The 19,248-nt window shown below is 40.4% G+C and overlaps 1 protein-coding gene across 1 annotated transcript in view; it reads left to right on the top strand.

Annotated features, from left to right (window-relative positions):
* Positions 1–19,248, top strand: part of SLC35F1 (solute carrier family 35 member F1) — a 254,948-nt gene that overhangs the window by 137,049 nt on the left and 98,651 nt on the right. Inside the window, exon 2 of the mRNA XM_049818157.1 lies at positions 10,958–11,133. Coding sequence (XP_049674114.1) covers positions 10,958–11,133 — 176 coding nt within the window. The remainder of the gene's footprint in view (positions 1–10,957; positions 11,134–19,248) is intronic.

A 19,248-nucleotide genomic window follows, 5' to 3' on the forward strand; every position in this document is an offset into this window, starting at 1 on the left:
GAAAACATCATTGGTACTTTCCAGAAAAGTTGAAAAAAAAAAAAAAAAAAAGTTGTGTTCTGAAGCATTATATATAGTTAGTTTTAGCTAAGCAAAAGATTTTGCAAAATCTAGGCAAATCAGTTTGATTTTTTAAATTAAACTTTTACATTAGATATTAAATGCTCTTTAGAATGAACATTGTTATTTAATATCAGCATTTTGCAGATGTGCTGACATAAAAAAAAATATGAAAAAATTCTACACCTTGTAATAATTGAATTAGTTTTAGTTCTCCAAAAGCCAGCCATGATCTGCATAGATGCACCTTTGCACTTTCAATATTCATACCTGTCGGTTTTTTAACTTCTAATTTTATTGGAGAAACAAATATACTATAATTGATTTAGGTACCTAATTGTGGATGCGCAGAAGTGCATGTGCTTAGTTATGCATTTTACAAGGACAGAAATTCAGGAACAACTTTCGCAATTTTCAGGAGCATCAGGAAAAATCTGAAATCATCCATCATACCATCATACTGACTCACATACATACCATTTTCTAGGAACTCTGCCTAATTTTCCAAGGCCGTACTTCTTGTTTCTGACAACACTGAATTAAGTTACAGTGGCATCTATCACTTGAGGAATCTCGAGTCATTTAAACTTGTTTTCCATCAGAGCATTCAATCAAGATTGGCTTATCAGTGGCAGGGGTATAGCAGAAGCTGTAATGCTTTTCACCTCCTTCTTTATCAACTGTCTCCCAATAGCTGTAAGACTTAGTCCATAAACCCCCATCAGTTTAAACTGTATTAGCACTGTACAGTAATGGCGAGAGAGCAATAAGAAGTGATGTTGTACTTCTTAGGGCACTAGTGAGCTATTTTTCTTGATGCTGGGAATCATCCAGGTCTATTACTGTAGGCTTTCAGCTCCTCTGAGAAAACTGGGAGCTAATGATGATCTTAACTGAACTGAAACTTTTAAAACTGTTTCTCATATTATCTAAAGACATTCATCACTGTATTTATAATGTCCTGAGCCTCAGGCATAAAAACTACTGCAAGTGAGATGAACTAATGAAATTTGATAGAGAACTTCATTTTCTCCAAGAGACAGCCATCGGTTCTTCCACATCCCAGTTACCTCCAACAGCTGAAAGCTCAAACTGGTGCATTTGGAACAGAGTAAGAACAAATATCTCTCTCATAAAAAGACATCTATTTGTGTGCTTTATTCTGGAATTACAAAAATAACGGTGATCAGCAGCCCAATGACTGCCTAGCTTTCATATTTTCAGTAGCTGTCATATTTCATATGGAGTTCTAGCCTGAGGAATTACAGCTCACTCTTTATCCATACTTGAGTTCCTTGTTCTATTTCTAAAACTGGAAATATCACTTTTTGAATTAATTTCTGGAAAATTATGGAAGAAGAGTTACTTTTGAATTAATTTCTGGAAAATTATGGAAGAAGAGTTACTTGTTTAACAGTACTGTATTTCTCAATCAGTGTCTGTAACTAGTTTTGTAAGCTCTTGTGTGGAAAGTTACTTCTGTCATTTATTATTCCAATCTAGATCAAATCTTTAGATCTAGGAGTCTTAATTTCTCTAGTCATACTTGGGTAGACAGTGACAATTTATAAAAGTTTATGGGCTGTAGCTAGCTTCAGTCAGTGTACTTGGCCAAAATAACTTGAAATACAATTCTTTTGTCCCATGGTCATCTATAATTATATTTTTTATTCCATCAGAAAGATTAGAATATTTTCAGTCTATCCAGTGCTCCCTAGACTGGGAAGTTGCCAAGAACTGTATACGGAAAGACCTTCATTCTTAAAGAGAAAAAGCCTGTGGTGCTCCAAGTCCTGTGATTAGTAGCTGAAAAAGTGCTAGGAAATTGCTGTTTGGAAGACAGCTGGCTGTTTCAAAACCTAGGCATGTTTTTTTAAGATAAACTTGCTTTTTTTTCTTTGTTGGCTCACTGGTAGGATGAAGCTGACTATTAACAAGTTGGACAAACACACCCCCCTGCCTCCAATTTGCCTGTAATGATTTACCACTGCAGTCCGTCAAGATAATAGCATGGAAATTTTGTCACTGTGCTTTCCTTTGCTATTTTTAAATCTATTTCTTATTGCAAAATTTAAGAAAAAGTGCCTTCTTTGCACTTAATGGTCAGTGCAGCAGATTGTCTTAGCAGTATTATTGCTAAACATTAAGTGCAGGGTTAAGTTTTATATGTGTAAGAATAATCTTTTAAAAATTCCAGTTCCTTTCTTATTAAGGAATTGTAAACCACACATATATATGAGCACGTGTGTGTGAACTTGGGGTAGAAGCTTATAATAAATGAAAGCCATTTTCAAGAATTGCTGTAATTGACAATGTACAAGAGTTGGGAAATTTATTAGGTAAGATCTGATCTTAAGAAACTGCTCCAGAGACTCCCAGGACTTGCTGAATATGATTCTGCTTTGTTGCCATCCGAAGCCAGCAATCTGTGCTGCTCCCTCAAGCTGTCACTTAAAAGCAGCAGAGCCTGAGTCAGCCACAGCTTTGGGCCAGATGTACCTAGATCTTGAATTTTAGTGAGCTCCCTCAAAACACTCTTAAATTCAAGCCCAGTTGTGTTTGAATAAAAATTAGAACCTTAATGCTTTAACTAGAAAAACCTCAAAGCAACTAGGAAAGCCAAAAGAAGACTAAGAAACGCGCGCAGCGCTCCCCGGCCCCGTGTGTCTTTCCAGTCAAGGCGGTGACTGACGGGGCTTCTCCAGCTCTTGGGAAGCACCAGCCGCGTGGCCAAGTCTGGTTGTCCCTTCCCTGCTCCTCACGGCCATCCCTGGGATGCCGCATGAGCTCAGCTTCGTGCAGGGACTCTCCTTGCCGTCCCCACAACCTTCTCCCCGGGGCCGCTGAAGGAAAAACCAACCCCGCTTCCCTCCTTTGGGGCCCATCCAACTCGGTGACTTGGTACAGAAACATCATGGGCAGCTGGGAACGTGCGATATGGAGCTTCGCTACGCTGAGGAAATATTATCCGTAAGGTTTGGTCTAGAGCTGCTGTGGGAATGAGGAAGAGGTGGTGAGCTGGGGAGGTGGCCAGAGAGGGTGGTGAGACCAAGAAGGCGCAGAGCTCCCCTCCGCTCCCCAGCTTAAGGCATAGAGACTTTTAACCGCAGCGAGAAGGAATTGATCTGGTACTTCTGGCCCACCTGGAAGGGCTCAAAGCCTTGGTTAAAAAAAACCAAACCAACAAACCAAGTCTTTTTTTTAGTTTAGTTGGGATATGGAGCAGAAAACAGATGAGGAACTCTTGGGTAGTGCTTTACTCCTCTGCTGGGTTTTCTTCAAAGAATAGGCCTAAGGTGGTCAAGGCCTGGAGCTTTTCAGACCAGCCTGCAGATTTGAGATGCGTGGAGTCCACAGTACTGTCGTCTCGTAAAGAGACTAAGGTGTTCACGTTTGGAAAATAAAGCGCTAATCCTCTCAAGATACTGCAGAGAATCTTCATTTCTTTGGAGCAATAGTGGGAGCTTGAGGTACTCTGCAGCTCACCGCGTAGAAAATTCACCCTTTGTGCTGAGTTCCAGTACAAAGCCTATACATCATTTAAGTGCAACTGAAGATTTCAAAATAGTGACTCAGTAGGAATTAAGTGATGGATAGGCTGAGTGTTGCGTGGGTTTCACTTTCTGATTTGTACATTAATATTAGAGTTACTCATATTCTAATGCAGTATAAGAGTTTAGCTGGGATTCAGTCTTAGGTATTTCACTGTTGCACAATGGCTTGATGCTTATATTCAAAAAATATTTTAGGTTGATTTGTTCTTCCTTACCAGAATTATTAAAAAAAATCTTTTGTTTAGACCTTCAGACCATTATATTTTCTTGAGACACCATCTAGTATGATTGTGGAGAACATACACTATGGGAATAGTTGACTAATAGAATAAACGTGGTACATGTGCCAATGGTGTTATTATCAGTATATACGTGGGGGAACTTGGTTGCTGTTCAGTGCTATGAACATTTTATTATAGAATATTGTGACAACTTCTGTAAATTGCTCTAAAGCAGCGTGCAGCAGCTTTGATGCATTAATTGAAGATACTTGCTGTAAGCCTTACCTTATTGAGAGAGGCAGAGAGGACGGAAGGGTTGCATGTACCAACTTGTAGAATTTCTCCCCTGTATAACAGACATGTCAGAATAACGGGAAATAAGAAAAGATGCAAAATTAGTGTAGAATCGTGTTCTCTAGATGTGATCGATTTCACAGCAATGCAGGACTGATAGGAGGCTTCATTTGCTTAAGACCTATTAGAAAATATGCAGCTTTTGCTTTCAATGAGAGTTCAATTGATTGTCCTGAAAAAAAGTTTTACCAAATGTTGTTAATTTATTCTTTCACAAGCTGCCTCTGCGTGCATTAAGTATGAACAGCAAAATATGCAAGCAATGTCCATGTCCTCATTAAGCAGCCATTCAAATGTGGGGTGGGGTGGGAACTTCGGAACTCGGCCACAGTGGAAGCAGCTACATCCAGGAGAGGTGGGGGGGCGGCTTTGGAATTGGAGGTTTTGACGTGTGTGCGGTTCCTGCTTTTCCTACGGTAATGTGTGTCAACCATTTCTGTAGGTGGGATAGGTGTTTAAGATAAGATTCCACATCCACCTTTAAGCATTTAAATACATTTGACTAGATTCTTACAGGGGCATAACTTCAGCTCACTTTAAATCAAAGTAAAGTTTTTAAGACCTTGTTTTATTTTTCCTTGCGCTTTTATAGAAACACACTAAAATGCAGTCAAGTGAAGAAGCTTGGCAAAATCACAATGCTGTCAAAGACATCATCAACTTCGCTATGGCATAGCAGTAATCAGTCTCTAAATGAAGTGTATCTGTTTTTTCTTTTTTTAAATACACACTTGGAACATTTGGAGTGATAACTTTGTATAGCAGTCATTACCACCATGGAGAAAGCGTGGTCCTGCCTGCAGGCCCACTCTAATGGTGCTATGGAGCAGTCTTTACGGATGTGTTCCTCCAGTGAAATCTCAGCTCAGGAACAGACTGCCAATCACTCATCTGCTGGAGCCTGTGGCATGCTGAAGGATTAACACACCTCATGCTAGAGATTAAAAGTAGCGGCAGTCTCTGTTCTTTACCCGCTGAGGTACTCTTTAACTGATGCAGTGGGGACCTATCGGGGAAAGAGGCCAAATAAAGTACAAAAGAGAGGAGAGAAAGCAATTAAGTTAAAAGAAAACTGACATGGAGGGTGCTTTAAAACAGGATTTAGTGTCAGAATAAAACAGGCCTGAATGTTTAAATCACTTGGCCACACTCTGCATGTCACTGGTGCTCCAGCTTACAGCAGCTGTGATTGTGTGGCCCCTTCTGAATGTTGTATTGCATTGATTTTGTGTTGTGAATGGAGTTTTGATGTTCTGGGGAGGACATGGAAATGAACTCATAGTCAAAGGTAAATGTTTTAACTTTATGAAAAATAATTACTGGAGAACCTGAGGATAGCTGTTTAGTACTTCATATCATGCCTGTGTGTATGTGCTAGGAACCAAGCACTAACTTCAGAGTTCTTTGATAAGAATGTCTGTCTTCAGAAGTTTATGGCATTATCATGGCTGATAAACAAGGAGAAACTCAAGTAACAGATATTTCCACATGCCTGGAGGAACAAGTGAAAATGATGCACAGCAGCTACCAGCCCAGGAATTTAAACAGAATTAAATGGCTCCCAATGTGAAGAAGAGTCTTTGTCTTCTGACTGCACTTCTAAAGAGGCGATAAAGAAGTATTGTTTAATTTCTGTTAGGATATCATGAAAAACCCATGAAACATGCCTAGCAGTGTGACACCTGGAGGTTTAGGAGTAATTCTCACCTCCTTCTTACTTCACAATACCCATCTGACTCCATAGGAGGCGTTGGACAGATTAACTAGCAAGCGTGGCTGCAGTGAAATGAATTTGATTGGTTCCAATGCAGGATTTTAATTCAAGCAAAAAAAATCAAGGAGCAGGCTGGTTTACAGGGGAAGAATGTCTTCTATTTGCTCTGTATTAGTGAATGACTATCGATAGGATGAGAGGAAATAGTCTTAAGTTGCGCCAAGGGAGCTTTAGATTGGATATTAGGAAAAATTTCTTCACTGAAAGGGTTGTCAAGCATTGGAACAGCCTGCCCAGGGAAGTGGTTGACTGACTATCCTTGGAGGTATTTAAAAGATGGGTAGATGTGGTGCTTAGCGACATGGTTTAGTGGTCGACTTGCCAGTGTTAGGTTAACAGTTGGACTTGATGATCTTAAAGATGTTTTCCAACCTAAGTGATTCTACAACTCTATGATTCTCTGTGTTCATGAGATCAAAGTTTAGAGAGAAGCTGAAGATCTTCACCTGTTTTAATTTGGCTTGAGAAGATGCTGTTGATCTTAGTGAGGCAAAATGGGATTTCTGAAGAATTGCTTTATTTTGATTTACATAGAACACAAGTAGAGAAATAGCATAGCACTCAACTAAAGAGAAATTGGACCCTGAAAGGCAGAAAACCTCACTTTTATAAAGCTTTTTGTAGAGACTCTTTTTGGTGTTCTGTTTGAGGGCCCTCAAACCATACAGCTTTTCTTCAAGGTAGGAATGAATGTTGCTTCCTTAGTGAATGAACGTCCTACTGAGGCCAGCATGGATAGACTAAGGGCTTAGGGAGGAAATCATCCTTTTTGCCAGTCTTTGAGCGGTGGACGGTATGAAAACCAACAGGGAAGGTGTTGCAGATAGGAACCATGTTGCATATTTCAACAGCACTGTGATATTTAGGAAAGATACTAATGAGTGTGGGAGATGACAGCAGTGAGTTAGTGGCTTTTTGCTCTGTCTAAAGGAAGTGATAGGTTTTCCACAGCCATTGAAAGCTTCTTTTTAATGTTTGCTTGCTGCTGCTTCTTCTTCTTAAAAAGGAACGGGTATGTCATTATTCTTATCCAGGTATTAAAGGCTCAGGAGCTAAGACTCTTGTATTATTAGATCGTTGTTGGCAGGAGAAGTTAAATACAGATAATGCTACCAGGCATTTTCTGTACAATTCAGGTTGTACAGAATTGTACAGAAAATGTATAATAATAACCAATAATGTATAATAATAACCAATACATTGGTTATTAGGGTTATCCAAACATTGTACTATTCTTTGTTGCTGCTGACATTGTCCCTAACTAAAACAAATAATTTAAGATTTGTTTCTAGTTTTCTGCTTGGCGAGAGATGAGTTGTTCTCTTCCACTCACCAAAGGTAAAAATCAGCATTTTATTGATCTTGTGCTTTGATTTCTCTTACTTGTTCATTTCACCTGTTTTCCATGGTAGTGGTTAGTGTCTGTTGCAGCCCACAGTGATGAGACAAGGGGAACATACCAGATCTTCTGTGCTGCTACATGTCATTCATGCCTGTAGTCGACATACCTTTAGGTATGGCAGGAGAGTTTAATGTGGGCATGAACAGTCTAAGGAATAACTATACTGTATAAAATGGATCATCTTTGCTTGAAGTCTGAGCACTTCATGGACATTTGAATTAGTTCTGCTTAAACATCTAACTTACACTACTCTTTGCACTGACGAGATTAGAATAAAAGAAGACATGTATCTTTCTATGTCATACATCATCTGTGAAATGTTTAACTAAGTTCTGACTGAAGGAGGAACACAACATCTTGATTTCACGATGAGTTTTCTTACATAATTAAAAATACCAAATGTGTGGCAAAATCAAGAGACAAGCAGTGCGTATTCCAATATCATTCATGCAGTCAGTATTTTGAAAGCTGGTGGCATTGACGGTGCTGCTTGCAGTGGTCTTCCACAAAGTAGTTGTCTTTGGTTTTTATATTCTGTTGTTATTCAAAAGACAATTTTTACTTAAAGGCTATTTCAAGCTACAGAGATTTTACTCTGATCCACATCCAACCTTTATCTACAGACTTGGAGGTGTTCAGGTTCATAGTCTTGATTCTTGTCCATGTCTGGTTTTACTGAACTCCTAATTACCCTTTGTCTTCATTGATGACTTCAGTAATATAATAATGAATGGAATTTTTGACATATTTTGTAATTGACAGAAGACATAGAAAGCTATTCTAAATGACTGCTTAGGAAGAAGACCATAATATTTGAATTACCTTGAATTACCTTCTTGTTTGTATGTTTATGAAATGTAAAATATAAAAGCTGATGACAGGCTATATATATATATATAAGGCCGTAGACAGCTGCTTGAACTCTTTAGGAAAACTGCCACCTGTAGATGTGGTTGAATGACTTGCCAAAGAATCGACTATGAAAACAATATGTCTGTTTTATAAATTGCAAAATGGCAATGATGGAATCAAAATCTACTTCAGAGAGGGCTATAGTTATGATATGCAGCCTTGAAAAATTACCTGGCGTTTTTCATTTTTTGTTGGTTGGATTTTTAATACGAAGGTCAGTACTGCCTGGTTAGGCCTGGTGACACACCTGAATATAGAGAGCTGAGATAAAAAAGTTATGCCTTTTATAAGACCTCATCAAACTTCCCACCAGTGTGAAAAAATTTAATGATTAGTGATGTCCAACAGCTAACTGCCATATGGAGCAAGGGATATATTATTGGGAAAATCCTTTCATGAGTGAGGATATATTGAACTTTCTGTTAATCTAAGTAGGATCCAAGATGCTTCTTTCCAGAACAGATGCAGTCCCACAATGGATGTAATACAACATTATCTCATGGGCATAGCTGAGATATAGAGAACGGCTAATAACCACCCGCATCCTGTGTAAAGCAGGCATCACATTTAGAGATAGAGATTTGCAAACCGTTAGTTTATTAATGAAATAAAACTACAAAAATTGCAGTAGGCGAGAGGACAGCCCTGTGTGAAACTTCATTGCAGGAGAAGGAAGTTTCCTTCATTGTAGGAAACACTATCCAACTAAATGAAGTTTACGAGATTAATATGTGGATTTAAATTGCAGTCACTATTCAAATTTCCTATTCCACGTCAACCACATAGCAGGTAACGGCAGGAACTGAGGATCCATAGTTTTGGCAGCATTCGCATCGTAGTCTCAGATGTCATCTCTGCGGAGTATGTTTGTTTCCCGTGGTTACGTTTCACAGTAGAGTGAGTAATGTGAAAGTGGAGGCAGCAGTTGTGGAGCCTTAGTTGCTACTTATCCAGCAGTCTCCCGTCAAAACACGCGGTTTAGCACAATAAAGTTTGTTCTCTTACTATCTGTGTCAGGCTGTTTGTCAGCAAGGTATGTTAGCTGAATATAGCTACCCAGCTCCCTCTGCTTTCTGCTGTCTGTTTGGTTGAATCATGCCATGAGTGACACAGAGACACATTAGTGGGAGGATTGTTTATGAGAAACAGGGAAACAAATTTGACACTTGAGTTTACCAGGAAACTTGTTGCGGGAGCAGAGATGCTCATCGCTGCCGAATACGCATAGCCGAGGTCAGGGAAATCTGTCAGGGAAAGCAAAGCAGCCTTGAAGTAATTTTTTTTAACTGTCAGGCAGAGGAGAACATACATGAAGTATTGTTACAGCTGAGTGCTGCCCTCCCTCCTCTTCTCCCTTAGGACTGCCTAATCCCCTTTCCTCGTACCAGGCTCTAGCGAGACGCCGCAGAGCGTGCTCCTCTCCCGCCTTCCCATCTCCTTCGTGGGTTCCCCAGGGACCTACAGCCCCTCTTTTCTGGCGGCTGGTGACAGCAGCCGGCAGGGCTTGGACTAAATGTCCCCGGTGGATGTCCTTTTGCTCTCCCTTGCAGTCGTCGTGCTCACTCCTCTTCCAGGCCAACGCTTTTTCATTTCAGCTGCTGCATGGGAAAGCGTAGCTGTGGAGCAAGCCTGGTCAGCACGAAAGTACTGACACGTAGGGAATCTGGGAAACCTCTTAAGGGTAATTTAAAAATACACATATTCCCTGTGCTGTGGGTGTAGGAGATCCGGTGACAAAAATTGGAAAAGGAGCATTGTTTGGATTGAATTGGGCTGTGTGCTTAGGTAATAAATTCTGCGAGAAGAGTAAAAGAGATGAAGATAGTTGGAAGGGAAAAGGGCTTTCAGATATAGTGGTTTCTTAAGTAAAGAGGAGAAAACTATAGGAAGACAGAGAACATGCACAAAAGGAGCAACTATCGGACACCTGTGGGGAGAGAGAATGGGGAATGTTGTTATAAGGGAATGCAGAGGAGACTGGAGATCCAAGTCAAGGAAAACAGATTAAAGCAAGAAGCCAAACCAGAAAATGCATTTTTAAGAACCAGAAGGAGACGGGAAGGGAAAAAGTGGAATGTCCCACTCCTGCCAAACAGAAGAGGAAGTAAGCTGTGACGAAGATGAAAGAAAAGAGACATATATTTGCATGGTAGATGGAAAGAATAGTTTATATGATGAGATGGAAGCGAAATGAGGGGAAGGAGGTTATACGGTAGATTCACGTTGATGGTGAAACACAATAAAATCCTTTCTCTGCTTTTTCTCTGTGGCTACTAAGTCTGGGAAGAGCTGTGATTCCTGCTCTGTCTGAATGATACTGCTGGGTCTTTCTGTTAGGGAAGATACTCAAAGGAAGCAGTGCTGTATTTTGGTTGGTTTAAACTATCATTTATCCTTTGTGAAATGTGAAATGCAAAATTAAATGGTAGAGATGTACCATCTGCTGTTGCTTAATATGTGAATAAAAGCTGGTGTGTTTGGACAATGTTTAAGCCAGTGATAGGAGCAGAAATAATGGAAACGTTGTCGGCTACACCCAGCAGATCCTTCATTGACTGAAGCAACATGTTTCTTCCCATGTCGTAGCTCTGTCGAACATGATTCCTGGAGGAGGATGAGCATTTCCTCCTTGACGAAGAGGCCGAGTGGTTTATGTCTGTGTTTTTCTCGTTCCTTTTAGGGATCTCTTGCTGTCTGTGGCACTTGGCCAGGTACTCTCCCTCCTTATCTGTGGCATTGGTCTCACGAGCAAGTATTTGTCAGAAGATTTCCATGCCAACACACCTGTTTTTCAGAGCTTCCTCAATTATATCCTTCTATTCTTGGTCTACACAACAACGCTAGCTGTCAGACAAGGTAAGTGCCTCTGAAACTGTTTTGTAGAAAACAGCGAGGATAAAGGCTTTTGCAGAACAACAAGAAGCAATGTGATTTAGACACCTACACCATTAACTTTTGTTACATATTTATGTTACCTAGCAATACATATTGGATGAACTGAAAAAAAACCCCAACAAATCTTCAGTAGCAAAGAATGAATCAGCAGATGTCGAGGATAATGGTGCTACCTAAAACCAAAAAGAAACAACAGCACTTTTGACTTCCTAACTGTTCTTATGGGAATGCTCCTCTTATACCTGCCTCTCTGGCACCACAACCACACGCTCGGGGTTTGTTTTGGATTTGACTGCATGCCTTGCTGGGAAATATTAGTATGCTTTACATCTTACATGGGCTAAGGAGAGCTCAGATGCAAGCAAAGAAGAGCTTGCTAGTTCTAGTTGCTAATCATGGCAATTCAATGGTTCACCTACTGTTAGAAAGAAATAGCAGCCAATTTTTAGCTGATGTGGAGTAGGAGGTGAAGGGAGGGAATTTGGGATGCTGTCTCTCTGGGGTGCTGTGTGGGCAGAGCAGCCTTATAGCCCTGCCACTGCTTTGGAACAGGGCCTGTGAAACCAATCTGACCTCCAAAGTGAGAAATGCATTATAGTACACCTTGGTGCTGTGTATCGACAGTCTATGCGTAATGTAGGGGGGGTTGTGCCTTTCCTGCCCATCCCTCCCTTTGAGATTTCATGTCTAGATGAGGTGTGGGAGGTGAATGCATTTAAGTACATTCCTCACCCACTCTTTTTTTGTAGTCGTTTTATTTATTCACCTTCACAGAACACGTGGATTAGAAGCAAAATAAAAGAGCAAAAATATCATGTGCTTTCCTGACTCGGCTCTCCTGACATAAGGAGGGAAGGGCTCTATGGAGAAAAAGAACTACAAAATGTATTATGCTGTGGTACATTTATCAGCATACTGAGAGGTTCACACTTTCTTACAGGAACAAATATATTTGGTTTGTTCTTTGATGTTACATCTTTTAATGATTTGGGAACAACCCTGAAGCTTAAGTTCTTCACTCACAGTACGGTCTTGTGGTACAATACTATAAAGTGTTCCAAAACAGCAAGGATTTCGTTTCCATGAAAAAAATGAACAGTCAAAAATATACCACTGTGCTCCAGCACAAAGTGCTTAAATGTACAACTTAAGTTTTATAAACCTTGGTCTCCATTGACATTTTTCAGAAGCAATGAAGGCCAATCTGCGGAGGAAATGTCAGCTCTTATATAAGGAGAGATTGCTCAGGCAGTGTTACGCTGTCTTGGTATTCCAGTTTGTGTAGGGGGAAACATCACCACGTGCTTTGCTCTGCAAAAGGTTTAAAACTTGTATTAGTAGCATCTTTCTGGAGAACTGTGTTTAAAAATAATTCTTCTGAGTGTAGGATTGCCTAGATGTTCACAAGTTCTGTCCCAGAAATGTCCTTCTTGGGACTGATTTAGATACTGTGGAAGCCAAGTCTCTATGACTTTTAAATAGATTTTACTTTTTTGAAAATGCTACCTTGTGAGAGGATATATGGGCCAGCATACTGCTGTGCATTACAGAGGTTTATTTAGAATAACATTTGACACCTGGTGTATATCGACATTTCAAAAATGCTATCAAGTGCTCTGTTTTACACATATAAAAATATGTATTAAAACTGTACTCTTTTTTTTTTTTTTTAATAATTTTCTGTTTAAAAATATAGTTGTGGGCTAAAGAGAGTTTATCAGAGCTACCTGCTGTGCCAGTAAGATAGATTTCGGAAGCAAATGAGGAAAGTGTTAGGAATATGTGAAAAATACTTTCTGGACAAGTGAGGAGGATTGGGGAATGTGTTTGAACAGGCCTGTGGTTGAATATGGACCATACCAACAACGAGAGCACAACATAAAGGGAACCAGTGGAATAGTCTGGAAAAGGAGCTGTCAAAAAAAGAAAGACAGTTTGGTCCAAAAAAATCCAGAACAAAATTGGCTACAGAAGTGATGAAAGCAATGATCCAGGCACTCAGCATAACATTCCTGCTGGATGGTATAGCACTACGCAGCCAACTCATTTATTCGGCATTTAATATTGCCAAGTGATTGAGCCTGACATTGTCTTTTTGCTTGTGTATTTATTCAAATTCATTATCTGTGTTTGTTCCACTAAGGCAGTTTTTCTAGCAGCTCTAATCGTTTGGCTTCGTTAACAGATGGAAATCACATAATAATGATATTAATTTTATATGGGATGATTCTGTTCTGAGTGCTGGGAACATCAGATGGCTTTTTTTCCAAGTGTGGTTCTGCTACTCTGTATGCGAGATTTAAGATTCTTTAAATTATCCTCTTTCTCCTTCAGAAATCAATCCATCATAAGTTGGCTGGTAGTCAAAAATAACTGCATCCCTTTGACTTTTTCTTTGCTTGCTTTCTTCATCTCTGGTGTTTTTGCAGAAATGTACTGGCTAAGGAGGCATCACTTGAGGTGACCAAAACTAACCTTAATTCACGGTAGGACTGAAACCCATAATTTCCTGGAACATAAGGAACTCCTCTTTCTTTAGAGGCTTCTTCCAAATTTTGATTTACTGTGGATCCCCTTTGGCTTAGCCTTCCCTCACTGTTCATCTTCTCACACTGTATAAACATTCTGAGTGATACTGAAAAGGTAGAATTTGCGCTAGTCTCTGAAAATCGTCATTAGCAGATGATTAAAACTCCTGATTCCTGAGCTCTTCTGACTAAATCCTTCTTCAGTGAATCCCCAGCTTCCAGCAGCTAAAGTTAGTCCATAGACACCAGCAGCTTCCACTACTTTTTATATTGTGGATCAAGATGGTTTCTTCCAAAAGAATTTTATCACAGCCCTTTGCTGAGTGCAAAAATTAGGACTACCACCTTGCAATGAATCCACACGTGATCAGACAGTATAGGAGGTGCACAAGTCCTGCAGGTGCCAGAATATCCGAGTACTTTTAAGTTTCATTCTCATGTTAAAAAAAAAAAAAAAAAAAAAAAGAAGGAAACCTTGTCCTGTAGCTCTAGATGGGGAACCGGTTTGAAGGCAGTTAAAGTAGACTCAACAGTTTTAAGCAGTGAAGTCAATGTGAGCAAGGCTTTTCATCATTATTGCAATTTTGTGCTCATGACCAGAAATAAGCAGTGACAGAAGTGTTAAAGGAGATCTGTTGTTGTGAGATTTTCGTATGAGCCTTAAAACGTGGATACTGCTCAGGTGGTGGTCATGAAAAGGGAAAAAATTTGGCCAGACTGGGATTTTTCTGATGCAAAATCCAACCCCCTTTTCTGCCAGTTGAACTCTAAAGTTTCTGTTAAATGTTGACTCTGGTATCTAGAAAACTCTCTCTTTTATTCTGGATATTTAAATGCTAATTTTAATTTTTTTTGTTGTTGTATGTAAATTTAAGTTGAACATATTATTTCCCTGAAGAGGTGAGTGCAGAGGTTCTTCACGGTTAGGAATGCACACGCTCAGGCATGCATAGATGCCAGTAGCCACTTACCCACAAATACATATCCACTAGAGTTTCCAGTCCAATGCTCATTAATGCACCACTGCTGAGGTCCGAATATAATACTTCAGCAGTTTTCTTTGTATGAGAACAATGCTATAAAATTGATGTCGCTAATGCAGCATTATGAGGCAATGGCTGTCATTATGTTTTATCTGGCTCATATGCCAAAAATCTAATAGGTAATAAGGACTTCCTCAGTTCTTTCTCTTGAGGTAACTTCCTCTCATGCCTGTTGTGTTCACAGCCAAAACCTGTATTTGTCCGTGGTAACACCTCTGAGCTGAGAAGAAGGTTTTAACACATATTATCTCAGCTCAGTATCCCCGTCGGCAGAGGATTCTGCTTAACAGAATCTTGTCAGGACACTTCCAGATACTCCTTTGGGTTGTGTGTTGTTATTAATTGAGGAAAGGAAAAGCCTTGGCTATCAGGAAGAAAAGCCTCCTCTCAGTGAAATGGAGCTATGGGATGTAGAGCTGGTGGAGATTAGTTTTAACACCTTAAAAAGCAGTAAGTGGGAAATTGTCCATAGTGGACCAGAAGGTGTTAATTACTAACAGTCAACATGGGTCCAAGCATCAGCAGCTTGCCACCAAAAATAAATTACTTCTAAAAGCCACCTCACATATGCTACAAATGAAAACAACACATCTACTAGACATCATTAAAAAAAAAGGAAAAATATGAAACTGCTACTTTTTGTTATTCTGGAAAACAAGAAAAGTGGGAGCAGTAAAGATGTCTTTTGAACAGAAGGGAACCATGAAGCCTCAAGGGCACAGCGAGCAGGGCTCCACATTGCAAGCTGTTCCTTTAATTTTAGTGCAACAAGTTACCAAGTATTTTCAGCCCACTATTACTGAGGGCTGGCAATAATTTGCTAGTTCAGAAAAGGTTTTATGAATTTGTATATGTCTGGATGAATTCTGCTTCTAGGCTAAGTGATGAGGTTACAGCATATGTCAATGGAAATATGGTTTTCCCTAGAGTAACTGTAATGTCTTAGATTTGACATATCATCAGATGTGATCTGTGCCCCCTAGTCAGCTAGAGAGTCCTGTGAGACTATTAAGCATTGCACTCCTGTTACTGGAATATAATTTTTTATGCATTTCTATCTAGGTTTGGCTTATGACATTAGTATCTCAGTCATATGTAAATTCCTGATTTATCTGTTATTCAAATATGTATCTCCATTTAGATACATGAACCCCCCCAACATCCTTGCTACTTTCCCAAAATTGACTGAAACAGGCTACTTGAAGAAAAGTAGAGCACAATATAGGAGTTGCTCTGTTTTACTGCCGTGCTTGTCAGCTATTTATTGAATGATAGAAAGGGTAAATGTCTCTTTTTTACTCAATTTCATTCCACCAACAATGTTATATTAATACAAAGCTAGTATTATGCACTTAACTTAGGTAGATCTACCAGAATTGCTTCTGATTTTTTTTTGTCGACTGCCTATAATGACATGCCTGGAAAACAAAGAGAGTACATGATATAAGCTAATCGAACTATATTAGATATAATATACTTTGGGCAATATGTGTTGTACCATTGAGATGAAATGTCTTCTGGAAAGGCGTCGATCCCATCAGCACTTTCAACGAGAAGCCTTCAGAAATACAGGACTTTGTGTTTGCCGAGGACGACAGGGAGTGATTTTGATTAGAACAGATGCATTTCATCATCGTTCATCTTCCGAAGTATGGTCATGCCTCTGTTGTAGAACAAAGAGCTCGGTTATCCCTCCAGTGTCGAACAAAACCTGCGCAAGCTACAGCCAAGCAGCTTTATGGTCCTCTCTGCCTGCGACACAAGTGGTCCTCGGTCCCTCAAGGCGACGACCCAGCCCACACGCTGGCCTGAAAACGCATGGCACGGCGCAAAGAGTAGCGGCACTCCCCTTGTAGCACGGGGGGAAGGCATGTCAAGCTGGCCCAGCCCGCTGCAAGGGGCCAGGCTAACCCTGGGTTGTAAAAATGAAATACGTCGGCGAGCATGGCTTGGGACCAGTGAAAAATAATGATCTTTCAGGTCTTTGGTATTCTTATGGCAGCACTGCAGAGTCTCCCTGCCGTGCTGCGCTTTGCAGTCTGCAGTGCACTTTCTCCTAATTACTCTGGGCTTCTAATTAGGGATGCCAAACTGTGTGGGATATGTTTATTATGAAAATGGTCAGCCACACAGTCCTTTTGTCTGGGCTTTGAAAAGCCCTTTTCATATTCAGAGGGAATTCTGTACTTTAGGAGAAATGAAACTAGAATGCTGGCTATTTACAAGCACTTCAAATTGCAGGGATCTTTTTTGTAACGTGCAATTTTGTTTTGGATAGCATGCTCACAGGAGCAAGAATTATGACGTGTGACGTGTTCGGGATTTGCCTATCACATCATGGGCACCACAGCAAGCTAGCTAGAAAAAACCAGTAGGACTAGAGCCAGATTCTTGTTCAGTCCCATTTATATAGTCATTGTGTTTGTGTTTGAATTTTCCCTCTACTTTCAACTGAGTTTTAAAATTTTTCTGCTGTAAAATGCTGAATACTGCTGCTCTCTCTACTGCATGAACCTTTATTTTACTCCGTAGATGGTTACAATTCAGTGAAGTGTTAAACTCTTCCTGTACATATAGTTTCCATACAGGACTTTGGGATCTTATTCTTTATGATAGCTTCCCAATCCCACAGAATTTCCCTTCCCAGTCCAATGAAGTCTTCTCACATTCTTAGCCATAATACAGAAGCAGATGCAATTTCAATAGAGTATGACTTATTCCACATAGCTGGTAGGAAGGCAGGGTAAAAAACAGACCACGTTGGTGATACAAAGGCAGGGTTAAAACCAATAGACTTGACCTTTCTGTCCTTTGCTCTGTTTTGTTTTGCTGTTCCTAGTGGAGAGGTTGGGTGTTTTTTTCAGTCCTCAGGGTTTTTCATTGTCGGCTGTCCTTGTTACACTAGCCAGCAGACAGACGCTTTCTGCTTTGGCCCTGCTGCTCCTTTCCACCCACACAAGGGACCAGGCATCTCCGGGCTTAAGTCAATTTTCATTTTCATCAGGTGCGTTTTGCTTTGCCAGCTGTTTAGCAAGGTATGAATAAACACTGACAGAGAGGAATCCTGGCCCCAAACGTAGTGAAAATGTGTTGGTCGGTAAAGGCACAAAAGCAACCTCAGCCCTTTCTTTCTAGTGTTTTTATTTCTCAGTTCTGTGCTCCTGATTGTTAAGTTAGGCACCTGCTGTCCAAACCCACAGCACGTGTCCTGTGTCACAAAATACGCGTCCTTCTGTTAATCCTGGCCAAAGCAGCACAGTCTCTCCTCTTGCTTCGTATCATTGGAATAAATCATGTACATCCCACAGCACATACAAATTGAAAATTGGAAAATACTGTTCCTTTAGGGTGCAGGTGGCAGCAGTTAAGCATGAACACTGTGTGTCATGGTTTAATGATGCAAACACTAATACACTCATGATGACCCCAGAGCAATAAAGGCCAGGCCTAATCAAGCATTCATGCTGTAGCATTCTCTGTAGTAGTATCTCATGATCCCTGATGCACCTCATTCAGTCCAGAGATGCCTCTGGTTTTACTAAGTTGCTTTCAAAATAGGTCTGCTGCTCAAAGAAGTATCCTTTGTGCCATCAAAGACAAAAGAAGCTGCAAGAGGGCATCAAGCGGGAGGACAGGAGCACCTCATCTGCTGATGCAGACAGGAGGACAAAAAGAAAGGGAGATCTCTTACCATCCCCTTGACCTAAATGAAGAAATGGGAGGTCTTGTCTGCACAGAGAGGAGAATTTCTACTAAGGTTGCATGTGAACGAGGGGTACCTCTCCTTGCAACGAAGTCCCTGGAGGATTCAAATCAGACAGTTCAACACACAGATGCTCGGGTCACTCTCAGTTCGGGAAGTTCAGACCCGGTCATGTTTCTGGCTGCCAGGTTTATGCCCTCAACCAGTTTCTTCTAGAAACAGCATTCAGATTTGCACCATGGTTCAAAGACTGGTGCATATTTTATGAGAGCAAACCTTGCAGGCACTAAGTGCAGTGAGCGTAAAAGGGATGCCAAGCTTTAGGCTGGCTGAAGTCCTGGGTGATGGACCGTGTTTACATCAAGACGCTGCATCTTTGCTGTGAGGCAATGTCTATACTGAATATACTACTTGAGAATAAGGCAGTTTTACCCTGGAGGTAAATGTACATACAGTTTAGGAACATTTAGCCAGATGTGGCCATTCCGTGCCAGTAAGTCCATAAATAGAATCCACAGATGCAATAAAATGGGAGGCGATGCAGTTATTCAGCTCACAGCTGCAGCATCACAGGTAGCTAGTGGAATTTAGCAGAAACAAACAACAAAAAAATGATCACAGTGTGGCATTTTATACTGGGATGCTTTTCTTGGTGATTCCAGCACCTAAATCTGAGACCTGGGGCAACTCTGCCGCATATTTGCATTTATGTTTGGATCAGGATTTAGATTTTGTTGCTGAGCCTGTGAAGCTCCCTCCATGCACACTTTTCCAGGAGCCATGCCAGCCTTTGAAACACAGT

The sequence above is a fragment of the Accipiter gentilis genome, chromosome 15, assembly GCF_929443795.1.
Source record: "Accipiter gentilis chromosome 15, bAccGen1.1, whole genome shotgun sequence".
Taxonomy (NCBI): Eukaryota; Metazoa; Chordata; class Aves; order Accipitriformes; family Accipitridae; genus Astur; species Astur gentilis.